The following is a 19785-nucleotide window of genomic DNA, read 5'->3' as shown; positions in this document are numbered from 1 at the left end:
TCCAGGAGGGCCGCTTTATTGAGGAAAAGCCACTCGCCGCTCTCTTCTTTATAGCGCATTTTTACAGTTCGAATGGAGAATTACACTTCGAATTCGAACTTTTCACCCCACCTTCGAACGAATATTCGAACTTCGAATAAAAAGTGACAGCCCTAGTAGGTTCTAGAAACTTGTTGTTTTCAAAAGGTTTAATGTTTAACCGAAGAAACTAAATAATATACCAAAAAACTAGGTCTGGCCCCTGGAGCACCGGTCTGCCTCAAAACGAGGTCTGGCAGCCCTGCTACAGTATGGCCCCCTGGATCCCCGACCTTTACTAGACCATAGCTGGGTCTATGAGGCATCTGTCCAAAAAGAGATGGATCATTCTTTCCTTGGAACCAGAGTTAAAAGTAAAGTACAGAAACAGTAGAAACAGCAGGTGGATGAACAAATAAAAAAAATAAAAAAATCTTGGTTTGAGAGTAAGGTAGTTGACTCAACTAATCCTGGGTTCCCCAGTGTTATCAGGGGTTTTTCTAGAAAAAAAAAAGTAGCACGGAGCAGACCCCTGCGCAAAGCCGAGGTTGCAACGCGACCGAGGCGGGGGATGGTGTGGAAGGGGGGTCTCCCCCTTCCACGGCGCGAAGCCTTTGAAAAAATAATGATTAAATGGTACATTCTGAGGCTATCTTAGAGAGAAATTCTAGCTCTTGTGGTCATCCTGAAAAACTAAAATACTATCAACTTTTGGTAGACTTGTACAACTTTACCCTGTAAATAAACACGACAAATTTCAAAAATATTGGCTAAACTTTTATTAAGTAGGACAAATCACAACAGCAGCCGTCTGTTCCTGAGACTGCCCCAACGGCTCACTGCCTTGTCAAAATCAAATTGATCAATTGCAGGCCCCTCAATACTGATCCTGAGGAGGTGGTTCAGGGTAGCGTTAGTCATGGTAGACCTCCTGTGCCATGCCTCTATGGAACAAGTTTTGGGGCTCTAGAGTCAATAATGGCGACGCTATAGAAATGTTACTATGTTCAGTTTTGCACTTTGCAGACGGTCCCTAAGCTCGCGGCTGAAAGCCGACTGCTCGTAGAAGCCAATGCAATTCAGTTTTGCACTTTGCAGACGGTCCCTAAGCTCGCGGCTGAAAGCCGACTGCTCGTAGAAGCCAATGCAATTCACCGTTCGCTAAAGACGGCTCGTTTGGATGAAAACTATGTTGTAGCTGGTTCTCTGGGTTACTACACTTTTATTGGGCTAATTCGGCCGTGCAGCTGCCATTTAGTTCCCTGCTACGGGTTCCCTGGTAACAGGGAACCCTGTTCGACTGTTCGACTGTTCGTTTTGCTTGATCAACACTATTTCTGTCGTTCATTGAAACCGCTTTGTGCAGAGAGAACTGGAATGGTCTTGTATACTTGCTTAGCATCTTAGCGCCTAGACCAAAAACCCATTCAAATACATAGTAGCTAGCTAGCTAGCTGCTAATAACTTTAACGTTAGCATGTCGACTCGGTCTGGGAAACTCCAATTCGGATCGGAATATTTTTGGAGTAATTATAAGTTATTTGAGGATCAGACACATTGTCAGGTGGTGGTGTTGGGATATTTTCGCGGAGAAAAGATCGTTTTGAGAAATAGTGTATGTTGTACAGCAGCATGTAAGTACAGATCCAAGTCTGACAGGTTCAGTCGGCATTTCGGTAGGATGGCGCACGCCGGGAGTATCGGGGCGCAGCGCCCCTGTTCCCTTGTTTAGAAAAAACCCTGGTTATGATACAAAGTCGACGACAAAAGCAGAAAGTTTAAATGTGACAGCAGCCATACTTCATTTGTCTTAAACAAAGGAGGTAGTGAAGGAGTGTGAGGATAGGCGTCTTATTTCTAGGATGTAACTCAGCACCCAAGTTTCCTACTGGCGGTCCTGCATTCTAGGATAGGAAGAAATTATGGCTATGGACTGTTCTGTAGAGCGCAGTTTTTTTTAACCTTATATCTATCCATCTATCATTTGTTTGTCCACGTGACAGCACTGACTGGCCGTTGTAATACCCACTTTAGTATGAAGCACACTGCAGAACACTGTGTGTGCTTCATGTCATGTAAACAGGCGTTTACATGACACTCAAGAAAATCTAAATATTGGGTTAGTCCGACTAGGGCTGCAGGATATATCGGCTATGTACGATATATCGATATAATTTCGAAGGGGATACAAGATTTGACAATATCGTTTATATCGATATATGCGTTAAAATGGTCCGTTTCCGCCTCAAGCGTCTGTGTTTGCTAGGGCTGTGTTCAAAAAATCGATCCGCGATCCGATATCGATTCACGCTCAAAAAGCACGATATCGATCCAAAAATGTCTGGATCGATCTTTTCCAGGGGACTAAAGGCACTATTTTCTTTGACGCGCAAGGCGCACTATAAAAAGCGAGTGCCGGCTAAACGAAACCGAAACTTAAAGGAGCATTTCACCGGTGGAGGCATGAATATGTATTGAAATTGGGTCATATATGTAGTCGAATAATAAAATAAAATTCTAATTTGGTGCCGTCTTGACCGAGAAAAGGCAGAAAGTGACTTTTTGGCGCTTGTGGATTGAAGACAACAACTCCCACCATGCACAGCTTCGCTGGCGGCCACTCCCACTGATCATCTCCGCCTATCGGACACCTCCTTGTTTCATCTACTAATGGAACAAATCAGCGTGGAGCTTGACCCGACGTCACTGGCAGAGAGTAGTGACGCTTGCACAGAAGCATACGGCCGACATCTTTCTTTATTCTGGGTGGAAATAGTAACATAGTAACGCCATTAAATGCGTTTATGTAAACATTTTTAGCGAGAGATGTGCATTTTACTTTCATAATGTTCGCTTGTTGAATGTGAAGGATGTTTGGTTTGATAGTTATGACGAAGAGGGAACGCTCCATTCACTTGCATGGGCAGCGTCTCTGGTTGCTAAGCAACCTCAACGTCTTGGCGGACTATCTGCTGATCAACACTACGAATGCTGGAAACACACCAGACACACCATGTGAAGTTATTTAACCCGATTATTGTTATTTATATCCGAGATTATTTAATCTAACCCGATCTAAACTCTATCATGCACCCAAACACGGCGGCGTTTGGGTTTCCTACCTCGGACTCCTAAATCCAGCGCAGCCACAGGCGCGTTGGCGCGTTGAACCATTTTTGTGACACACAATGATCAAGCGTCAAGTTAGACTTTTATTTGCATTATTTATTTGCATTATGTCTGTAAATAGATCGATATCGAATCGAAACGGATCGAATCGGATCGTGACCTTATGAATCGGAATCGGATCGATCCAGGAAATTCGGATCGATTCCCAGCCCTAGTGTTTGCCTTGGAGACTGTGAGCGCGACCACGACCCCTCCCACTCCGTCCTTCCGAACGTGCCGTGTGCAAAGACGCCTCATTCCCGCCCCCGCCGCCCCCTCACAACACAACAAACATGGAGGATACCGGTAAAGAAAACGAGACGGCGGCGGGAGACAAAATTGTTTCGAAGAGGAGAAACAACGGCTCCAGATTATTTTGTTAAGAAGATGAAAAACTGTTGCCTTTTTTTTTTTAACATGTTCATTCAATTCTGTTGAAAATAACGATACAAAATCACATGTTGCAGTCATACTGACCTATGTTTTAATAAAAGTGCTTGCAACATCTCACATGTGGCTTTTGTGACATCTAACCCACTCTATAGAAAATATCGAGATATATCGTATATCGCCATTCAGCCAAAAAATATCGGGATATCATATTTTGCCCATATCGGGCAGCCCTAAATCCGACTATGATTGGATTTTTAAGAGGCACGCATAGACTTTAGTCTGACTAAAATCGGTTTTCTATAGTCGGATTAAGACAGGATATATATATATATATATATATATGTATATGAAAGGTTCCACACACCGTGGGGTTAGACTGAGCTTAACCCTCGGATAGTTGAAAAATATTGGATGCGCACGTAAGCTACGGAGAGGGTCTCCGACAGGCTCTCCAGCTACGGAGAGGGCTCTCCATGTCTACGTACGGCACTTTAACATGCACACGCATTTGAAAGGGCACCATCCAGGTGTTACTATCACCGTTGCTGTGAGAAAAAAAACAAGCTATGCAATCCCAGCTCACAACACTATTTCAAAAACACCTGTCTGGGAATTCAGAAACGCAAATTCTATAACCAAGTTGATTGGTGTTTTCATTGCTGCTGATCTACGGCCATTCTCCGTTCTTCGAAAAACAAGCAGGTTTTTTTTATTTTCCCATTAACTATGAACCGTACCTTCCTGTGACTTCATAACCGAGGTACGAACCGAACCGTGACTTTTGTGTACCGTTACTCCACTACATATATGGAGTGTTAATGTGATTTTATTTATACCTAGTGTTCTGAAATAATTAATGCATAATAATCAAATAATTTAATAAAGCAGTCAAACTTGGGTTTTCTTCAGAGTATAATAGTGCCATTAAAATGTATAACCGCTGCATCCCTATGCGACCAAAATGAAATGGGCAAATGGGCTTTAGATCGTGACTGCATTCCCAACTTCATGTTTTATCACACAAACGCACATCACTGAGTGAAAACACTCGATATCTTCGTTCCTTTTAAGATGCTCTGGAAAATAAGCACTTAAAGACTCCTTCTTTATGCCCAAGTAAAATATAATCAGCACAAATATGCAACCATTTGGCAGATAGGGGCAGGAAGAACAGAGATTTCTATCTTTCCTTCTCCCAGTAAACTCGGCCCACATGAGGGTAGGCTTGGCAGTGGCATGTCGGGCCCTGGGGGGGAACACATTTGTCCCCTTAGCAGAGCACCGTGGGCTTGTTCCTGCTTGTACCAACACGGGTTGCCATGCCAACTAGACAAAAGGAGGGGAGCAACCACCAACGCATACTAGCCTGGCGATGTCATACTCATAATTCTAGTCAGAATATGAGTCTGAGACCGAACCATTGGGCTGTGTTTATAGGGCGGAACCAAGAAGGAAAATGCCTCTTCGCTCAATTGGATAGACCTAAAAACCAATAAGAGCAACGTAGTATGTGACGTATTTATGCCGGTTTTGTAAAAAGAATTTAAGGATACACGGACAAATTGGCAAGACGGTCAGCATTTTTGAGAAAAAAAGTAGAAGCGCTGAGCGCTCTTTGGTGACGTGGTTGATTACGTTAATGTGTATCATCTGTCCATCAACGTATAAAGCCCGCCCTTACAATTTGATTGGTCAGATCACTTTTTGATCTGACCAAATACCTCCCAACGAGCTCAATTCCAGACTGAATCTCCAGACCAAATATTTTGTGGGCGGAGTTCAGGCTGGTATCCAGGCTAAACGCATACTGCTCCACGTCAAGACACACACACACACACACACACAATCACACACACCTCATAAGAGACTTGCCTGCTAGCCTAGCGAACAGACAGACATGAAGTCTGACATTAAGGCCCTGTCCACACGGACGAAAACTATATTTTCCCCCCGTTTTCCTTGGCAGCGCTTCAGGAATTTCCCCGTAATCATGGACTCATTGCAAAAACGCATCTAGCTGTAGAAACGCTGTAGTAAATATTCCAGGCCTATATGTGTTGCTGGTTCTGTACCAAAAAAAGAAGACGACGAGGCGGAGCATGCGCATCAAGCCGGCGCGCTGTATACAAACATACATTCGAGGAGGAGAAACGAAAGAAAAACAACAGCAGTTGTTAAACCTTGTTGATTGAGCAAAAAATACTTTTGAATGTACAGTAAGTAATTACATTTATCAAGAGGCTGTATTTAAAGATACAAAAAAATAAATAAATATGGCATTGCCCACCTGTTGGTTGGGGTGGGGGGGGGGGCATTATTATTACTATTTGCCAGCATTACTATACTTATTACATACTGGAAAGCAAAGTCATACTGTGCAGACAAGATAAGTAGAAAAAGCCATATTCAAATCACCAGCCCCAGCCTAATGTTACCACAATAGTAATGCTTCTGATTCATCTGGGAAAATATGTTCATGCCCGCCACATACACTTGATCTGGAACCAGATAGCTTGGAATTGAATGCATAGGCGCCGGAGCTTGGAATTGAATGCATAGGCGCCGGAACCTCGTGAAAAAAAAGAGGAAAAAATCTTTTTTGTAGCCTGTATTGATGAACTACTTTGTTTCTTAGAAATGTTTTGGCCTAATATTGTTACCATACAAACTAACAGCTTCGGCTCACCGCAACCTTATATTGATTGAGTCTAACTATGCGTTCACACCAAACGCGAAATTTGTCACCCGTTCGCTTTGTCGCCGAAGTTTTGTCGCGCCACTGATCATAATCTGTCACTGTGCAAGTTTTGTCTAATTTGTCGCGCCACAACAAGATAACCACCATTGCATGTCTTTACCTTTTTAGTGGAAGAGGGAGAGACGTCGGAGGACCCAACGCAGTATATTCATAATATTGTAATGACCACGGAAAGGCAGTGAATGAAGTATTGAATAGACAGATTTATTAGATAGGCCTACCTAATAAACCGTTGGAACACACAAGACCGGAAACATAGCAACGCCGGTAAACAAACCCCGAGAAGCCCAATCCCTATGAGAGCTCCCCGCGCTACGGCCATCCGGAGGCGCACAGAGCTTTTGGCCTTGATATTATATGTACAAAAATATTATATACTATTATATAATATATAGAGCTCCGGGAGTCACAAACGGCAACATTCACTTTCTCCTCCATGCTGCAGTTCACCCCGGACTGCACTGCTGCACCGAGTTTGACGGTTGAACGGTTTAAATATTTCAACTCGAGCGAATTTGGCGCGCCACAAATCCTTGTGAAAGCACTCGCCTGTGCACGTTGAAAGTGTGGCGCGACAAATCAAAACGTGTTGCCAGTTTTCTCTCGCGAAAAATTCGCCCGATACACGTCCATACGTTCACTTTGTATGGGATCCTGTCGCCCATCTAACTACCACAGACTAGGGATGGGCGATATGGCCTAAATCCATATTGCGATATACATTGCAACCTATTGCGATAACGATATATATCACGATATATAAATCATAATAGAACCATTTCAGAACAGGTTACATAGACTAAGGAAAGCCAAACTGCTAAATGTATAAAACAAAAGAAAGAAACATAGTATGTCGTTTTGAGAACATTTATTGTGCAAAACTGTAATCATACAACATAATGTTGTAGCTGCAGAGACTTTAACAAAGAAAAAAATCGTCTGTGTAATGACGTATACTTCTCTAATTAATTTAAAACTGGCGGTGTCTTGTTAATAAAGAAACGGATACTGTAAATTAGGGAAATACGTCCAGTATTAGGCATGGCTATTTTAAATAAAGAAAAATCTTCCAAGTGTGCACAGATACTTGATATTAAAACATAAAAGTGCAGTGAACGCATACAATTTTAAAATGAACATGAAATGAGCGCAATCACCACCTCCTCCGTTTCGCTTTCAGCCATATTTGCTTAGCCTTAGATGACAATGATGCGTTGAAGCCGGTTGCAGCTCATGGCTCTTTAAATTTCGCGGGTCGCGGATGATGCGTTGCAGCCGGTTGCAGCTCGTGGCTCTTTAAATTTTGCGGGTCGCGGATGATGCGTTGCAGCCGGTTGCAGCTCTTTACATTTTGCGGGACTCGGACGATGCGTTGCAGCCGGTTGCAGCTCGTGGCTCTTTACATTTTGCGGGTCGCGGATGATGCAATGCAGCTGGTTGCAGCTCGTGGCTCTTTTTCAATTTCGCGGACGATGCGTTGCAGACGGTTGCAGCTCGTAGCTCTATCCATGACCCGCTCTTTATATTTCGCGGGTCATGATAGATCGCGTCAAACATGCATTATCGCGATAGAGCAATATAACGAAAATCTCTATCGTAGGCCATTTTTTATCGTTTATATCGTATATCGTTTATATCGCGCATTCCTACCACAGACCATTCACTTCTTGTTTACTTCATATCTTGTAGCTCATGGCTGCCCAATTTGGGGCACTTGGGCAAAACTTACGCCGCGATCGACTATGTTTGGCCCTTGCCTTGCCAACTGTATAAAAAAAAGAATCGGACTCACCTACATGATATTCTCACTTTGTCAGTTAGTCAGCTGGAGCCTGATATCGAGAGACTTATGAAAACCAAAGACAGGCTTAAAGTCTCTGACTGATATACTTATTATACTGTCTGTATAATTAATGGCCTCATGTTTTGTCCCATGTTACTTTGCCTATTGTATCTTTATATTTGAAGATGTAGGCCCAAGGCCTAGTAATGTTCCATGTCTGTCTTCAAATATTTCATAGTGCTCAATTATTTTTTCTAATTTAAAGAAGTCAGATTGATTTTCAGTAAATTTTTTAACAAAAATGTGCAGCATAATAAACACTCATTCATTATTCAAAATGACTTTGTGATAGTGTTTAGTTTGCCCTAATTCATATTTAACTTTATGTGCTACAGATTCAATTTTGGCCCCCATCTGGGAAGAATTTGGGCAGCCCTGTTGTAGCTAGTGTTTGCATTCATGGAGGAGATGCAGCGGAGAGTGGAGGTTGAGGAACACAGCCAGCTGTTGACCCCAAACATCGTATCAGAACCATTAAAGAGAACATTACCAGGACAATAGGCTCTGTGCACAACTCTAGAAGCGAACATCCGGTGTCGCCAGGTGTCGGCATACTAGTTTCCGGTCTACTTCCCGTATCAGTTACCACGGCAACTATAAATAGTAAAAAGATGGAAAACCCAACCAAACAACGGAAATTTAATGTTAGAAAACTTCACAATCTTCAACGGAGTGAAGGCGGATCAAACCAACACTGCTGTGTACCGTTGTGCTCAGCTTCCAGCCGGTATAATCCACCGCTTCCCAAAAAACCCAGCCTCAATGCACGTCACACGGGCGCAGTGGATACAGATCAGGAGGACGGGGTTTGAAGTCACCAACCACACGAAGGTGTGCAGTCGGCATTTCGACAACAAGTTGATCACATCAACTGGAAAAGGGTTACGGGTCCTTTTGCCCAACTCAGTGCGTTCTTTGTTCAACTGGAACAACTTCATCGCGAGGCAAACACGGGCTGGTGTGTGGGAGCGAAGAGAGAGACCGGCGAGTCCCGAGCCTTGCTCCGACCCCGAAGAGCCTGAGCTACCCGTTCCGATGGTCTTAGACCATGAGTACAGTGCTACTAGTACAGTGTGTGTTGACCGTGAGCACTACAGTGCTATACAAAAAGAGACATTTTAGTTGAGTTTGAGGCAATGTGAAGCTGGTGTGTTTGTGTCTGTGTGCGGCTCGCGTGCCTGCACTGTGTTGGGGCCGTGGTGGGCGCTCTCGGCTGGAGCTTTCTGCGTGTTGTGGTGGCTGACGACGAGGAAAGTTCGCTTGTGTGTACCTACATTTGTGCTGTTTTTTTTAATTATACATGTTTGTATTGATTATTTGATTAAACATATGACCTCAGCTAAATCCCTTCACCGGCCACTGTTATAAAAGAAACAGGCGTATAACGGTTTGTTTATAACGGTTGGTTTATCGCTAGCTTTAACATAGACTCAAGCTGTGAGGCTTCTCGAATTTCTTCATGGACCTGTGGCACAATGCTCTGATAATCACCTCCGATGTTCCCTTATCTTTGCTAGACGCTAAAAAATGGACACACGTTAGTACAGTTAGTACAACAACGGACAGTTAAGTGTTTTAAAAACAGAAAAAAATGTTGTCGCTAACAAATGTTCACTAAAAAGCCGGTAGTCTGTTACCTCCCCTCAAAGTTATGCAAATAACTCGAAATATAGAGCTTAAATCCTTTTTCCCGCTTGCTTGTAGGTGCAAGGGAACTAGCACCAACAATGTGGTGAACATCGTTAACATTTATTGTCGGTAGGTCTTGGAGACATCTAGAAAAATCCAGACATGTTCACGCTATGGACTGAGTCAGTAAGTAGACCGGAAACTAGAATGCCGACACCGTCAGTTGACTTCCGGGTTCTAGTGCACAGAGCCTATTGGTGCTGTTTGGAGCTTCAGGTGAGGTTTGGAAGATCGGCAATCAAACATTTGCCCCATAAATGACTTAAGATGTACTGTATGCTCACAACAATAGAAAACACAGAGGAGCACTCCTAGGTGTTGATTTAACAGCTCCTATATGCTCCTCTTGCTCCAGACAGAGCTGGTCAGAAGGAAATACGACGCAACGCTCCAGATATGTCCTTACTAGGCCTCATGACGCTTTCCATTGGAGGAAAAGAGGAATGTTTTTTTTGCTCTTCAACCATGGCCAATGAGAACAGGAAAGAAGATGGTGGAGGAGGAGGAAGAACTTTGTGGAGAAGGTAAACGGCTTTTTGGGCCTTAACCATTTGCTTAACTTGAAAGGATACAAGAGACTTTCTGGTCCTTCTGAGAAAACATGAAGTTCTAAAGGAGCAGGAATTACAACAACCTCATTAAATGCTGTGTTTCCTTCTCATACCTTCCCTACATTGGTTTCTTGTGACAACACGTCAAGGATGACCAGCAGAACCAAGAAATAGAGGGATCTGGCGCGTGCGTGCTTGCGTGTGTATTACAGGGCACAGGATTCAAAAGGATGGTTTTAGCTAAAGTATGATGAATTCATATAATCAAAACTCTTTTAAGCGGGCCTGAACTCAGAAAGATGAGCCAGGAGCTGATTGAGCTCTGTTCTGTCTGATTGTCATGGTAGGTTTGGGCTGTCGGGTGCCATGGCTCCAGATAGCCCATTTACTTTCACATGCAAGGACGAGGCAGTTAAACATCAGTAAATACATTCAATCAATGCGTTTAAATCCACCTGGAAGCCTACCTGGTTGTTGGGAAGCTGTTGTGATGAGGTCGAGGGTGGGCTGAGGGGTTGGCCCCTGGTCATGGCAGCTCCCCCCGAGGCCCCCGTCGACGCCCTCCTGGGCTGAGCCTGTGTGGAGAGGGCGGGCTTGGCCTCGCTGGTGGGGCTGCTGCTGCCTCTACTCCCTTCAGTCTCAAGGACTGCGTCCCAGGGGTCCCCAGCAGAGTCCCCTGCTGCAGTCACCCTCCCCCCGGCCGTCTCCTCTGACTCGTCTCTGCGTCTGGTGAGCGGGTCGAGGTCCAGCCACTCGAAGTGGCTGACCGTAGTGGGTTCCTCGGCAGCGGCAGGATGGGCTGGTGATAGGGCAGGGCCTGGGGCCGAGTCTACATCCATGCTGGCCAATCGGCCGTTTTTCAGGTACTCCGAAGTGCTGGCGATCTTGTCAAAAAGTCTGGCCATCACCGGGTCGACTGGGGGCTGCTGGTAGACGAGTGGAGCGGCGGTCTGGATGGGGGTGAAGCCCATGAAGGAAGGCTGGGGGGCCGTCAGGCCCATGAAGGGGGACATCCCCGGGGGAAAGCCGTTCTGGAAGGAGACCGGTTTGGGAAAGGGGGCGGAGGGGAACAAGGGGGCTTGCTGGTTGGTGGGAGTGGAGACACCAGAGCCGGATGTCGTGGATATAACAGGGGTCCACGGGCCAGTCTGGAATGGAGAGTGACTACAGGCATGGCCCCCCGGGTAGGAGGCGCTGAGGTTGAAGCCCAGCAACGAGGAGGGACGGGTCGCCTTGCTGCTGCTAGTCCCAAAGTTATCATCCAGGAGGAGCTTCTCAAGCTCCTCATTGGTCAATTTTTCCACGTCAATATCGCTGAACTTGTCGCTCTCCGCTGGTTTCTTGGTCTCCGGGAAGACGATGAGGTCTCTTTCTGGTCTGGTGGATGATTGAGGTGGAGTAGTGATAGATGAGGCCATAAGTCTATGAGAAGAAGAGGATGGGGCGGAAGAAGACAAGCGAGAGGACGCTGAAAGAGAGTGCTGCTTCTCCTTCTGACACTTTGCCATCGCTTCCTCCTCCATTCTGAGGGCTTCTTCTTTACCCACAATCCCCTTTGGCTGGGGTACATCAAGCTTGAATCCATTTCCACTTGAAGTCTGGGCCATTATGTCAACTCAAATGGGCCATTAACAGGGTTTCAGGAAGGCTGTTGTGGCTCGAATCCTGGAGGACAATACATTAAACACCTTCAACAAGAGGAGCAGAATGTTCAAATATGACATTAATCTCATACACAGTTAGGAGGTTAAATGTTTTAATAACTATCCAATGCCTGATTTTATAGATTTTTGTTTAATCTATTGTATATTAGGGTAAGCTTGTTCACCAACAACAAAAAATGGTAAATGGACTGAATTTATAGAGGGCTTTTCTAACAAGTGGCCACTCAAAGCGCTAGACAATAATGCCTAACATTCACGCATTCATACACGGACAGCGGTGTCAGCCATGCAAGGCGACAGCCAGCTCGTCAGGAGCAGTTAGGGTGAGTTGTCTGGCTAACTGACACCTCGACACTCATGAATCGACAACCAACCGTTTTAGTTTTTTTTGGCCCCGCGGCTGCAGCAGTTGCGGCAAGGCTCCAGAGTGCGACCTATTAGGTTGCATATGCAACCTAATTTCTTAAGGTGCGAGTTAAAATTGAATGAGGTCGCTCCGGTGCTACTTGCAGGAGGACGATTGAAAAAAAAAAAAACGTTTTTCTTTTTTTTTCTTTCTCTCCCCACTCCCGCGGTTGTGGTTGATAATAAAATCTTACTTTCTGGCTCATTCCTACGAGTCCACTACTCTCTCTTGCTCCCTGTCTCTGCCTGCCTGTCTGTCTGCACCTTTTACAGTCTATGGTCTGCACACTACACGTGTACAGATTTGCTGCGCATGCAGCACGCACAAAAAAGTAAACAAAGCAGATACAATATGAAGCGGTCGATAGTCGATTATTTTAAGAAAAAAAATGTGCCAGAGGAAACAAATGAGGCTGTTGTTTAGAGGGTGCAAAGGTTCACGGGTTTCCTGTGATTCGTACGGATCAACCCTCACGGTTCGGTACGCAAGTGATCCGCGGATCGGCTGATAAAAAAAGCAGTTGTTTTTTACCGGAAACCGGAACCGGAAGCGGTCATATTTATGTTTGGTTGTAGTCTTTTCGCTCGGTTCTCCGTATCAACAGTAGGGCAAGAACCGAGCGAAATGACCCTTGCAATGAGCAATGAGTCTTCCAACTGAAATCAATGGATTTACAACATGCCAAATAAAACACGACAGAAACTGTATTTCGCTACCATACTTGATGAAAAAAAAAAGAAGATGAGGATGTCTGCATTGTCTTGGGAGAGTGTAATCTCTAAACTCTCCCCAGGCAATGCAGACATCCTGAATTTAAAGGTGTAAATCCAGAGTTAGGGATTATTTACTATTCATGTTAAAAAGATGTTATAATGCCTCAGATTGCAATTTTTTTAAATATTGACTAAAGCCAAATTTTTAACTTTATTTTGTTTTTACACATTTGAAGATTTTATTTAAAGTCACATTTGTCTCGTTATCTTTTTTGCTGTTGTTGATCCGAAAATGATCCGACCCGTGACTCAAAAACCGTGACACGATCCGAACCGTGGGTTTTCTGATCCATTCCACCCCTACTGTTGTTGGTGGTGGTGGAGAAGGGTTAGCAGAGGAAGCGACAAGAATCTCAGATTCTTCTTCTGAAGACGACAGTGACAGGTTGGCGAAAAAGGTTCTACACAATTCAAAGTTCAGTCATTAAAATTACACAACGAAAGCCAAAAGCACAAGACGTGCAGGGACCGCTGCATCACACGAAGCTCCCAGCCCCTCCCCACCTCATTTAATAGGATAGATGAGAGCAATTGCTCGGTGGAGTATGAAGAAATGATCATCAAGTTTAACACCGCCTATAACGTCACTAAAGAGGAACTCCCGTTCACAAAAAAAAAAAAATGGTGCTACCTAATTTGTTTTGGTGCTACTAAATGAAAAGCTAGGAGGCACCAGTGTTACCTGTGAAAAAGTTAGCCCTGAGTTGCGGAGCTCAAAGGATCTGCGCTTTCCTTTAAGACAGCTCCCCGCCCGTCATATTTCAAATGCCGTGCTCAGGAGCACACCAATATTGCATTTTTTAATAGAAAGTTAATAGAAATGATCTTAAACAAAATATCACAGAGCATAGAGCAGAATTGGCAAAAAGTGTCGCACTCTGGGTTGCGCACTCTGCACAACCCAGTCAGTAAAAAAGTGAACGTCAGTCACGTACGACTCCGTAGTCAACGCTGTCCAAGCATCGTTGGTGATGGCAACTTTCTCAACCAAGGACGGGATCTCACGGAGGGAGCCTGCTGCTTCGCTGTACATTTTCTCCAGCCGCACAGTTATAGTTTGGTGTCATGGCACAGTGTAATCTGGCTTGCGGAACCCCTTCCACTCGACTACGATTATGGGCAGCATATCTCCGGATATCATTTTTAATTGGTTATTTTTAAAACAAAACTGTGTTGCAACGTTTTCAACAGATCCTTTAAGAAGTTTACACATGCTTTTCATTGCCCCACAAGACAATGAAAAGTATCGATTATTCATCACAAAAGCCAACGATGGGTCTGTTAGCAACATTTACGAAGTGTTATTTTGTCTCACCTGTTAGAAATAATAGAAACAGGCCGATATAATGTATTAATGTTATTAAATTGCACCACACAGGCTAATTGCAGTAAGATGTAGGTCAGGCAGCCTAAATCAGCAAATGGGGCTCACTGCAGAGCCCACCTGTCTGGACCTAGTCCAGCTCCACCTCTCTGGACCTAGTCCAGCTCCACCTCTCTGGAAGTCCATCTAATTGGTTCTACACTGGCAGAGCAACCCGGTTATGGTTAGGGTTTAAGGTTAGGTTTAGGTTTGGGTTATCTTAGGTTTAGGGTAGGGGCGTACGTACGGTATAAACGGTATAGAAAGTACACCGGAGTGAAGTTGCGCTACGGTATGGATTTTGACGTTACCGTCAGACAGGTGTGACCAGTAGACAGTGTTGTGTGTAACGAGTTACAAAGTAACACGATAATACAGTAAGGCAAATACTTTCTCATGTAAAAAGTTAAGTTACGCGCAACTACTGAAAATATGGTAATGCAACATTGTTTTTTTCAATTCAGCGCAACGTTACTTTTCCCAGAGACGGATCAAAATGTCGATAGAAAGGGCTTTAAAGAGATGGTCAAAACACTCGATCCCAGGTACACTTTACCTGCCCGCACACACTTCAGCCAAATTGAGACGGCAAAACTATACGCCAAGGTCCCCGAACAAGTGGAGAAAGAAATCCATTCTATTACACATGGGTTTTTCAGAGATGGAAGTAACTTGAGAAAAGATTTTGCATTTTTTTTTCATGCAGTTTTGCTGCCTAAGTATTTTACCCCTTGAGAAGCATTTATATCGTATTTAGAAGATACAATTAACACACTGTGATATAATACCGTTACCGTCTATGCCTCAAATCATACCGTAATATACATTTTAGTCCATACCGTACAGCCCTAGTTTAGGGGTTAGGGGTTAAAGGTTTTATCAGCGATGTTGGGTGACGTCACTTCTGTTGGTATTTGCAACGAGATCCCAAATAAACAGAGCCAGATCACCCCTCCCTTCCATGTTTCGTTCATCCAGTAAAAACTATCATGAACGCAGCGCAAAGCCCCACAACATCCTCCCTACAGAGACACGTTTCTTTGACGGCTTGCTTATGGGGCAGGCAGCTCGCAGATCGTGAAGATCAGATGAATGTGATCCTTCAAGGCTTCATGTTTCTGCCTAGAATCACTGATACAACCTTTAAGGATGGGGATATGTGTTATACTCCAATAATAGATCTCATTCAACTTGTTTAGTCCATATATTTATAGCTCTCCAGAGCATAACATTACAGCTTGACCACAACAGCAGGAAAGTCACATTTTGTAAATAAAAAAATAAAGATCGAAAAAGATATAACAGTATATTTTTAATGAGGCACATTGTATTGCAATATTTCACCACAATAGCTCATCGTTTTTGATTGAAGGTGGACAGCTCAGTGGTGTTGCACGATACCAAAATTATGGCTTTGACATGGTACCTTCCCAGAAAATACCTCAATACTCGATACCTAACCGATACCACGATGAAATCTAAAATATCTGGAAAGAGATGAATAAGGGTCCAGCTCGGTCTCACTATGGTTTAACTTTCAGCAGCTTGGACTTTTCCTTCTTTTTTTTCAAATTATGTTAATAAATTAATTCTACAGACCAAGTATGGGCTTAATCTCTTCCGTTTGTTAACATAATTGCTTTTGCTTAACAAGCCACTTTTCTGTACAATATACATTTTTGAACAGTGAACATATTAATGACTGACTTACACATAGAATTAAAATATAATTTTCTCCTCTTTATTAAAAACAAAACAAAACATGCCACTACATGCAGTGTTTCAGCTAGAAGAAATTGGTGCCGGTCATGTGACCGGGAAGGTTTCATTTTACCGGTCAAATTGGATAAAAATCAGATATTTTCTGTGTATATTGCACTTGCAAAATGGATAGGCAGGCTAAAGAAGAAGAAGTGTGTGATCATATTTTGATTCGCCATGGTTGTTAAATACCGGTACTCCGCAAAGCTTGCCGCCGGCTTTCGCTAGCTTGCCGCCGTTTAGGTCATAAACCAACGGTAGTCTATAGCGATCAATTTGGGCGAGTGGACGAAATGTAACAACTTATTTATTTTATCACATAGGCTACGCTACAATCAAAACCCTCATTGTTTTACATGAATTGGCTAAACAAATGACCACTGTAGCATATTTAAACACAATTCAAATGAACACATTCAAAAGTATTTCTGCTCAATTTAAAGGGTAATTCCGGTGTAAAATGGATTTGGGATATGTTTTGTATGATAACGAGTTGAAACGTTCGTCTTTGAGCACAAAAAACGCACATAGACGCTTTCTTCAGTTGGCTGTTTTTAGCCGATTCTATCAAAACGCTATAAACTTGAACAATGGGGGCAGTGGTTATGGCAGGGGTTAATCTAAACCGGGAAAGAGGGGCGCTGCGCCTCCTTGTTTCAACCCAGCGCCTCCTTGTCGAAAATTTTAAATTACTTAAAATCTCCCGGAATGGAGAGCGAGCGAGCAAGACCACGCACAGGAGACAGACGTGCTCCTAACCGCGTTCGCATCGCATCTGTGTAGTAGCGAGCGCGCAGCACAACAGAGAGGGATCTAGAAACTGTGCATGAGGCAGTGTGCACGTGAGCCTCAGGCGCCTCCTGATTGGCCTGGATCGGTAAGTCAACCAATCAGTTTACAGTGTAGGCGGGCTTTTATCTCTTCTCCCGAACCAAATTTATCAATTCAACTTTGACCAAGCAGTGGAGCGTTGGGGGGGGCTGAGGAATAGAAAAATACTAATTTAAATAATAAAGAAAGTGTTCTTCCAGCAGGTTCCCGAAGTACGTGTTTTTTTTTCTATATACATTACTGTATGTAATGTTCTGCATCTATGGTAACTTAGCCACAGTGATGTTGCTAGGTACGCGTCCTGCGTCCCTGAAGCATTAAAATCTGAAAGGACGCACTAAACTCACTATCCATGCGTCCCGGGGACGCATCTCATTTTCCCCATGAAAAACGATACATTGTGAACATTAAACAACTCGTGTTTAATCTAGAGTTGTTCCGATTCCGATACCAGTATCGGAAATGTCTCCGATACTGCCGAAAATGCTGGTATCGGTATCGGCGAGTACTGGAGTCCAGGCACCTCCGATACCACGTAATTTATTAAAATAGAAAGCTATTTACTGGTTAGCTCCGTTAGCGCTGACACAGTTCTTCTTCGCGGCTCTTAAAACAGTTGCGCTGTGCTGCCATCTGCAGGCTGCTGTTTTAGAGGGGCGAAGAAGAATTGATCACCTGTCAATCAAGGAGCTAGCGTTATCATGTCGGCGGTGTGGCAATATTTCACGCTGGATGCTCCCACCAGCAAGACTGCGACATGCAACGTATGCCGTGAAAAGATTTCCAGGGGTGGCACGAGTGTTGCTAATTTCAACACTAGCAACTTAATAAAACACTTGAAGACGCGTCACGCTAAAGAGCACGACGAGGGGGTGGGACCCACTGACGCTACAGACCTATTAGAGCAGTGCCAGTGGGTGGGACTTCACCAGCAGAAACTAACATCCACAGCGTCTGAAGCTAAGATAACAGAGGCTGTTGATAAAACTGAAGTACATTGGCGGAGGGTACTGGATCTGACATAGAAGATGGCTCAATGCAAAAGTTCACCATTTCGAAAGAAATACAAACGAGGACCGTATTTTCCGTACTATAAGGCACACCGGATTATAAGGCGCACCTTTAATGAATGGCCTATTTTAGAACTGTTTTCATATATAGGGCGCACCGGATTATTAGGCGCATAGCATAGACAAGACCGAGCAGTGAATGGAGCGTTCCCTCTTCGTCATAACTATCAAAAAAAACATCCTTCAAATTCAACGAGCGAACATTATGAAATTAAAATGCACATTTCTCGCTAAAAATGTTTACATAAACGCATTTAATGGCGTAACTATGTTACTATTTCCACCCAGAATAAGGAAAGATGACGGCCGTATGCTTCTGTGCAAGCGTCACTACTCTAGTGACGTCGGTTCAAGCTCCACGCTGATTTGTTCCATTAGTAGATGGAACAAGGAGGTGTCCGATAGGCGGAGATGATCAGCGGGAGTGGCCGCCAGCGAAGCTGTGCATGGTGGGAGTTGTTGTCTTCAATCCACAAGCGCCAAAAAGTCACTTTCTGCCTTTTCTCGGTCAAGACGGCACCAAATTAGAATTTTATTTTATTATTCGACTACATATAGGACCCAATTTCAATACATATTCATGTCTGCACCGGTGAAATGCTCCTTTAAAGATATTGTGGCTACACTTTATTATTTTTTTTAAAATAACTATTATTTAAGTTTTTTTTATACTGTTCTATTTAAAAATAAATGGCTTTAATTTGCCTTATTCATTCATTCATTTACAAAGGGTTTAACCTGACCCAGGCCTTACCACAATGATAATCATATCACAGTCATTTTTGTAACATACTGGTATCGGTACTCGGTATCGGCCGATACCCACAGCATAAGTATCGGAATCGGTATCGGGAGGGAAAAAATGGTATCGGAACATCTCTAGTTTAATCACAGTAACTGGCCAAAGAAACCTTCCTGTGAGCAGATCGGACAATCGCTGTTTCAACCCTCTGCGCATCTACTCGGCGCAGACGTGATCCCCTGTACAAAGTATCGCGACATGCTAATTTAGCCGCTACCAAAACAACTAGCTCGTCACCGCTGATTTCCTTTCAACAATTAAAAATACGAACTTCATAGTAAATAAACCCACGTTTCCACTGCTCGATGCTGTGCTCATTCGTGTCGAATGAGCAAATCAAACAGGATTTTTTTGCAATCCTTCTGATTGAATATATGTACATTTATGACAAAATCGTGAGGACTAGGCTTGTGACACACACACACACAAATGTGGCACTCGCGCGGTAATAGCTCATTGGCGCCACCTAGTGATCAATATGTGCAAATGCACAGCTTCTCATTAAAATGACTTAGGGGTCATTTGACCCCTCTTGCGGCGCTAGGAGTAAGTAAAAATGGCCCGGCGTTTCTAGTGTTAAACATGAACGGTTGAGTACTCCAGCTCTAACCATATCATACCACCATCAAGGAGTTTAACACTATTAATTTAATTTAAGAAATAGAATAATAATAAAAAAGAAACACATTTTTTAA

The 19785-nt window shown here is 43.7% G+C and overlaps 1 protein-coding gene across 4 annotated transcripts in view; it reads right to left on the bottom strand.

Annotated features, from left to right (window-relative positions):
- The window catches only part of pik3c2a (phosphatidylinositol-4-phosphate 3-kinase, catalytic subunit type 2 alpha), an 88456-nt gene that overhangs the window by 52814 nt on the left and 15857 nt on the right, over positions 1–19785 (bottom strand). For 2 of the 4 annotated variants that reach the window (XM_056598483.1, XM_056598485.1), the window contains exon 2: positions 10888–12108. The exons of 1 other annotated variant lie outside the window; for it this stretch is intronic. In XM_056598483.1, coding sequence (XP_056454458.1) covers positions 10888–12027 — 1140 coding nt within the window. In that variant the 5' untranslated portion in view covers positions 12028–12108. The remainder of the gene's footprint in view (positions 1–10887; positions 12109–19785) is intronic. One more of the 4 variants, XM_056598484.1, reaches the window with a different exon arrangement.

This window comes from Gadus chalcogrammus, chromosome 9 (genome assembly GCF_026213295.1).
Source record: "Gadus chalcogrammus isolate NIFS_2021 chromosome 9, NIFS_Gcha_1.0, whole genome shotgun sequence".
Taxonomy (NCBI): Eukaryota; Metazoa; Chordata; class Actinopteri; order Gadiformes; family Gadidae; genus Gadus; species Gadus chalcogrammus.
The sequence above is the reverse complement of the archived record's forward strand: the minus strand, read 5'-3'. Positions and strand labels throughout refer to the sequence as shown.